At 42.2% G+C, this 7,672-nt stretch overlaps 1 protein-coding gene across 1 annotated transcript; it reads right to left on the reverse strand.

The window, feature by feature from the left end:
• Positions 1 to 948: 948 nt before the first annotated feature.
• Positions 949 to 7,136, reverse strand: bend4 (BEN domain containing 4). The gene is made up of 5 exons (XM_030766708.1): positions 6,644 to 7,136; positions 3,256 to 3,837; positions 2,813 to 2,904; positions 1,512 to 1,752; positions 949 to 1,190 (listed from the first exon to the last, which is right to left on the reverse strand). The coding sequence occupies exons 1-5, from the start codon at positions 7,134 to 7,136 to the stop codon at positions 949 to 951; spliced, it is 1,650 nt and encodes a 549-aa protein (XP_030622568.1).
• Positions 7,137 to 7,672: the final 536 nt, after the last annotated feature.

Consider the following 7,672-nt stretch of genomic DNA (forward strand, 5'->3'; position numbering starts at 1 on the left):
TGCACACGGGAAACTTTGTCCTGACTCCAGAAAACAGACCAAACATTACCGTTGAATACAAATGAATGCCAACATAATCTAAGAATCAGATCTATAGTGACCTAAAGGGTACAGATTATGAGGTACTAATCCTAAATGTACAGTGATTGATGTCTGTATATGCAAACACAGATGTGACATTTCAATGATGCTCTATCAAGATCAGCAAAACCTACTTGACAACAGACTTGTGTTTGGAGAAAACAAATGTGAGTTCTTTAAATTCGTGCTTTCTTAATGAATTAAATAACACAGTTTTTTTTTAAATAATAGCACCATATCAATGTTTATGTACATAGAGTCTCATATCTGGAATACTTGTACACTGAATTAGTTAATACATTCAAGTCTAATATATTTCAGAACATTCAAAAGTACAGTACATGGCAATGAAGATACGACAATGAGGAGAAAAATATCGACAAATTACCTGAGTGATAAAACACTGGACCTATGGAAAGCATTTCTCTCTGCTATTGCAAACAGTATATTAGCAAGACTAATGCTGACTAAGAGTTGTTCAGTGGAAAATCTTTCACTTGGTGTAAAGTTCTATCCAATAAGTCTGTTTTAATTCATTCAACCTTTACCACTGAACCCAGATTATGAATGACATAATAACCAACATGTTGTTGGCAAACAAATAAACTAACTGTGTAAATTATTAAAAAACAAAACAAAAAAGCAACTAAAAATGATAACAGATGTTTGACTCTTTTGAATGTTTGCAGAAACAGCCTTACCAAGATGCAGCGGCCACGCGCATGTAACAATGAGAATCAACTCAAGTCGAGTCTTTATGTCCGCTGGACATAGCGGTCCATTTATGAGTACCCTACACAGCCACTGGGTCCTGTGTCTGATCCCTGGGTCCAACCAGAGCTCCTCGTTCATGATCAGTTCTCTCTCCTAGTCAGCCAGCCCATTTTGGGAGCCCTTGAGGAGGAGCTCCTCCTGGGACAGGTGGCTATCGTAGTTCTCCATGTACAAACTACCACTGCTACTGCTGCCACTGCCTCCGCTCCCCAGGAAGGTGCCCACGGCCCTGCCCTGGCGTGCATGCCCAACCGCATCACTGAACACTTTATTTATCTGCTCCTCAGATGGCATCCACCAGTCAGGGTTAGAGGCACAGTGCATTCGTATAAACTCTGAGGAAAATGAAGACGGGCCAAGGGAGACGAAGAAGTGAAGGCAAAGGAGAGAAAGAGAGAAATAATGATGCGCTGTACCAGAGGATTTAAAACACATGTTAAAATATTAATTCTACACAAAATCTTAATCTAAAATGCATGTGAATGAGAAACACAGACCCATCAGTTATGAATACGTAATTGTATATGGTACGCGGACATATGGAACATATGGAACACATGGAATACGGAAGCATGAAAATGGAACAGGAGATTTTTTTTCAGTCTTGAGTTTATGACCGTGCTTTCTTGCTTGTTAGAGAGGCTGGCGACAGTTACCTCTAAGGCAGGTGACTTTAACAGGGTTCAGAGGTCGTCTCTCTGGACCAGTATCTCCCGTATGGATGGAGCGTTTCCTCTTTCCAAGCCCGCATGAATACTTCAGCTCGTCCGTGGTGAAAACAAAACGAATAAGGTATCTTAGCAACCGTCTGCCGTCTTTCTTGGAGGAGTTGACCGCCTCATCCCACTGTTTGTTGGTGATAAACAGAGGGTAGTTCCCCAAAAGCTGCTTACTGCCCTACAGGAGTAGTAATGTAAAGTTGTGGACATACTGAACAAGCAATAAGTCTGTATGCCATCGCTTCAGCATAATCACCTGCTGTCAGTGTACTACTGATATGCTGTTCGAACCAGTGAAGTCAGCTGGTGTTAAAACATAATGCACCAAACAGGACATAAAAACAGTTTAGCAGAACTATGGGTTGTACAAAGTGCACCAAGGCTAAGTGTCTTCCATTCCACCTGCCACTTGTGTACTGACTGTTTGTGACAAACTACCAAGTCCCTTGGGAGCAAGTCACACTCCGTGGTTAAAATACTGAGGTAAACAAATGGTTAACATACCATGATGACAAATAAAATCTACTAAATCTTTTCTTGTCCAAAGTTAGGGGAAATTGGTTGTTTTAGGAGTTTTATGTAACTATGACTCAAAATGACATTTTCATGTTCTTAATTTAGTTGTAAAGTTTCATATAATTTACATCTGAGTTTAAGTTTTGATGTAGCCCTGTTACCTTCTGGTTTTCAGCGTTTTGTTTGACACCAGTAAAAGAAAAACATCTAAACCTCTAAGTCCCTTCAGAGTTGGTGCTGTATCATCTCAAGTAAATATATGCAATTACATTTACTAATGATAAAGTATATTTCATATGTCAAATACAAAAGCGAATCAAAAACACACCTCGTTGCTCTAAATAATTTCAGGCTCTTGAGTCTAACTCAGGTGGCTTTACATCTACTGTGAGCGTTAAGTTCACAAATAAAAACAGGTAAGAAAGTTAAGCACATTCCCAAATTATATTCCTGTTACCTGGTCAATTACATAGTGGTATAACTAGTGTATAATAGTCAATGAGGAGACTTTAATTAATATTTAGTTTACATATATACAAGTATAAAACGAGTGTAATTGTCAATTGTTTGATTTAATAACATATTTAAACAAAAAACAGAGCATAATCAATGTAATCCGTGTAATTCTGAAATAAATAAGCAGATACAAATAAGACAACTTTACATGAAGTTCATACAAAATTCAAGAGTAGTTTTGTCATTAAATACCAAAAGTACCTCACCTCTGTAAGCTGGTCTTCAGATGTAGGTTGGACAAACTGGTTGTGATGCTGGAGGACAGTCTTGAAGAAGTCAAGGACATTCTGATTGGGAGCTGCAGGAGACAGCACATTTGATTACCACTTCAAAACACAAACTTGAATATAGTTTTATTGTGATCAGGGTTTACTTTGTCTCATTCACTTCAAATGTATCCATTATGTGGTGCATTGACCTTGTGAGACAACCCTGAAGTGTTCTCAGAAGATGTAGTCTATTTTCCATGTTAAAGTCTTGTATAAAGCAGTGATGTGTACAGGCACTGTATGTGAGCCCCTTAAACTCAGAATGACTTTTATGGTAGATATTACTCAAATCCAAACCCCCAAAAATGTAAAAGGACACACATCAGGCCACACATGAAGTTTCTAAACCAGATCAAAATGACGATTAGTAAATCTGTTACCTGGTACAGTCTCCAGTTTATGTCTCAACTCTTCATTTTCCTGTTGCAGGGACAATACCTCCTGTTCCAACTCAATACACCGTGGGCAACACCCTTCCTCCTCATCGTCTTCCTCAGGCAGAGTGGACGAGGGGTGGCCGTAGGACTCGGAGGGAGCCGGGGAAGCCCATCCGCCCAGGTTGTGTGTCGGCGACGTAGACGGCACTGGTTCAGGATCCGCCTGGCGGCTGCGCTCACCTTCGGAGCTCTGCTGTCCGACCATCAGGTAATTCTGGAGCGAGTCAGTGAAGATGCGCAGGAAAGCAGAGGTCTGCTGCTGGTTCCACTGGCCACGCTGAGCACTGTCCTTGTCCTCCCGGGCCTGGTCCGAAGACTCGTCCAGCCTTGGTTTATGTCCACCTCCTCCTAGCCCTGGTCTGTCTCCTTCTGCTGCACATCCCTCCTCCTGTTTGATGTGAGAGGTGAGGGAAGAGGTTGGAGGGCCCAGCGTGGGCTGCATGTCCATCAACCTCCCATTGCTATTGAGCAAACTGAGGACACGACTGCACTGCTGAGCAAACGCATCCAGAATGAGACGATTTTCTACAAAGAGAAAGGACACGGACAACCATTATGGATGAAGGCTTTTATACCTGCAGGCTCCTGTGTTTGTTGTTCTACTACAGCTCAGAATCAACAATTAGAATCCTTCAAGTGGTTTCTTTTTCAGAATTCCAAGAATGTAAAATGCCTCGAACAGCATTCCTGTTTCACTAAGGCTTCTACCTTAAATTTCAACGGCATTGAAATATATTTGATGCTTCTTTCAATGACACATGTAATCAGTGCCCTGTTAATCACACAGGATATCTTAGGCTTTGTTCCGTTCCTGTGCTGAACCACTTGAGAATTGCTATTGCAACAATCTCTCACGGTTTTCAATCATCGGTGTAATTGGTTCATTTACTTCATAGATGATAGCTACAAAAGAGAAAAAAAAAAACATTTGGTGCTCTTTATATGCCTACACACAGTTGTTAATTAAAGAGATTTTTGTGCCAGTTACACTTTGTATGGTGTAAGCATACATAAACATTAAGAGCAGCAGTACAATCAGTCAGGAAATAAGACTTTGGCTGCCTCTCTGAAAGTAGTTTTTATTCCATTTAGTTTCCGGTTGTAGAACAGTTATGTCAACGATTTGTTATTTGCTGTACTGTGGTCTCTCTGCAGCATGACTGTGGTTTCCTTTGAGCACCTACTTCTATCTATCTTTAGATTTTTCTTCCTCTTTCTATTCTATCATCCATTGCAACGCTCTCGGGGAGGGGTGGGGGGCAGGGGGGGGGGGGGGGGCGGGTGGGTGTCTCAGGTCTCTTCAGTCAACAAACCTTACATCAAGTCAAAAGATCAACCAGGAGCCTAGGCTCTAACAAACATCCCCCACTGGCCGCCATTCCTCTAACCCTAATGCGAACACAGAAAGACATTACAGTGACACGCAGGCTTGTAATAACGTTACTCCGACCAAAATCCCACCACTGAGAGTGATCTTCTCTCCAAGTCCCCACCCAGATGAGCTGATCTTGCTTGTGCCTCTCACTGGCTGATTATGAATTTGTCACCCTCACACAAAGAGACAAGGCAGGTAATTATCAGCTCATGCTGTTGCCACGGCACCCATGTGACAGGACGGGCTCGTGTCTCGGTAGTCGCTGAGACGTGTCTATCGGGCTGGCGCAGATGTGGCGATTTATTAATATGCGTGCCGTCTCTGTTTACCCCGCCAAGATGTATCTGATATCATTTTCTTTTCTCTCCAACACAGCACACAGAGAGAGAGAGAGAGAGAGAGAGAGAGAAAGAGAGAGAGAGAGAGAGAGAGAGAGAGAGAGAGAGAGAGAATGAGGAGCTTCATGAAATTTCATTAAACACAACATGTGCTGCAGAGAAAATTTTATGAGTCCCATTTATTTTAATCACAATCTCTCTGGAAAAGCTTTTAAATGCAATTTGCTTTATTGTTATGATTTCAACACTATGTCCTTGGGTGTCTGCCCCTGCCTCTGTCTCTAGTTTGTAGGATCACTTGGACAAAGCTGTGGCCACTGCTTGTCTTCCATTAAAAAAATGCTGTCCTATATTCCTGCTGGCAAATACAATTAATTTGTAAAACATATTACAGAATAATAGTTGCACAAATACGTTGTGCACATCTGCATTATTTGATTGGAAACCTTTTACTGTTCACGAGGTGCTTGAATTTGGAAAGAATGAGGTTGATTTGTGAGAGTGTAACAGACATTACAGTCAAAGGAAATTTGTCCTTTTTGACTTTGACAAATAGACCGACAGTGAGATACCACACAGCAACAGAAATGTGCTCGTTTAGACAATCGAAAAAAAAAAAAAACCCAGATCAAATTCAAATCCAGTGCATGAATTCTAACCATGAACCTATGAATACGTCAATCTACAGATCCTTTGTTTTAGAACACATACAGTGCCATTTGTTTACATGGTTTTGACTGGTCTTGATGGTAGGCTTAAGCTAAGCGCATGAATCCACTCCTTTCAAATCAAACTGAGATCTCCTCTATTGCCTCACAGGCTCTTTAGTGACACATCAGCAGATTTTCTTTGTTTCGTGGATTTTGTATATCATGACAAATTTAAAATCTTTTCTATTCTTGTTAAAAATAGTGAGACAACAGCTGCAAGACAGCGATGCTCCAACTCTGACCCTGGCCCTAACTCTGAGACATACACAAACCCACACACATATACATCTCACAATTGTATCTTACACACACACACACACACACACACAAACAGGTACACACATACACACACACATACACAAAACATGAACAGGGGTATATTTTACACTGTCATTGTTGCTGAATTACACTGATAATTTGAAGTGAGATTAGCACAATCGATGAAAGACTATATCCATTCAATAAACCATCTACTAATCCTGTCAACCCAAGGACAGAATGAGAGTTAAGACCCTTCTCAATTATTTTTATGACATCACCTCATCTCAAAGAAAAGAATCATTCTAACATTATAACAAGCTTTAATTAACATAAGGACGTTGCTGATCCCACATTAATAAAGTCTGCAGTGGAAATAAATATGGTCGACAATAGTCTGATAACAGGACTGAGTGGGCGTTGGACTCAAAGCAATTAAAAATTTAGGTTTAATGAGGAACAATCTGTGAAGCGTATTTCAAGTTCTATTCAAGTCTGTTTCACACATGAAACTGTCAAAAGACCCAGTTTTCCACATCATGTCGACCACGTGCATTCAAGTACTAAAGCTGTTTCCAAACGAGTAGTGCAGTTTAGAGAATTGTATCACTTATCTCTAAAAGTTTTTACAATTTAAGTTGCTTTGATACCTGCGCTTATTCCATATGTGCAGTCTGGGGACTCGTGGCAGAGTTCGTTCCGTCCAGCTGAGTACCTGGATTCGTGGCGCAACGGTACACCGCTGCCGACACGTCGCTGGCCAAACGATGCTGCTGCCGCTGTGCTTCCCGCTGATGCTGAGGTGGATGTCGCGACTCCGCTACTGGGCCTGTTTTCGCAAGGGAAACGATGATGCGGCGGCTGGTGGTGGTGCTGAGTGCTGCTGATAGTGACTGAGGTCTGTTGAAGCTGCAGGCGCTGCTGCTGATGTGAATATTGATGATGCTGACTGAGATGATGGTGTTGATGCCCTCCGACGTCTCCTAGCTGCGGGATATCCACCATTGTGGGTCTGTCGTATCTCGTTTTCCCCGCTGTCCGCTTGCTCGGGAAGGTCTTGAGAGTGTGGTAGGGACCTCGCTTCTGTCTGCAGATTTTGGGTGCAGACAGACCCTCGTCCGCTGGTAGCATCTCCTCCTCCATCGCTCTAAGTTTTGTGTCACTCAATTTCTGGATCTTTTCCAGTCGCTTCAGGTGTCCCTCTTCCTCGTTCTCAGTGTGGGTTAGTTTTTCCCCTGTACGTCTCGGTTGCTTGCTCAATGTCTCAACACTTCCAACAGAGTCTCACATACTCAAGGGGTGGGCGAGTTTACTGACAAGTCGACGCTCCAATCCCCTAGCGGAAGCGTCGCGTTTTTGGGTTCACTCTACCAACAGGGGAATACAGCCGAAACTAACACGCGCTGTCTGCGCGCTGTAGGCTACGTGTGTGAGTGTGTGGCATCTACACAGGAGAGGGAGTGTCACACATCTGAGGTACAATATGGTATGGAAACGATGAAATCATGTGTTCATGTGTTCACGAGTCCATTAAACTTAAGTTTTGTCTAACAAAATAACATATTGTTGGTGTTCAAAAGACCAGAGGCGCCGTAAATTTTCAACCGGGGTTACAGGTCGTACCTTGAACTGCACTTTTCAAACAATGCCTGAGAGCAGTATGTGACCTCAATTATCTT

This window comes from Chanos chanos, chromosome 2 (genome assembly GCF_902362185.1).
Source record: "Chanos chanos chromosome 2, fChaCha1.1, whole genome shotgun sequence".
In the NCBI taxonomy this organism is placed as follows: domain Eukaryota; kingdom Metazoa; phylum Chordata; class Actinopteri; order Gonorynchiformes; family Chanidae; genus Chanos; species Chanos chanos.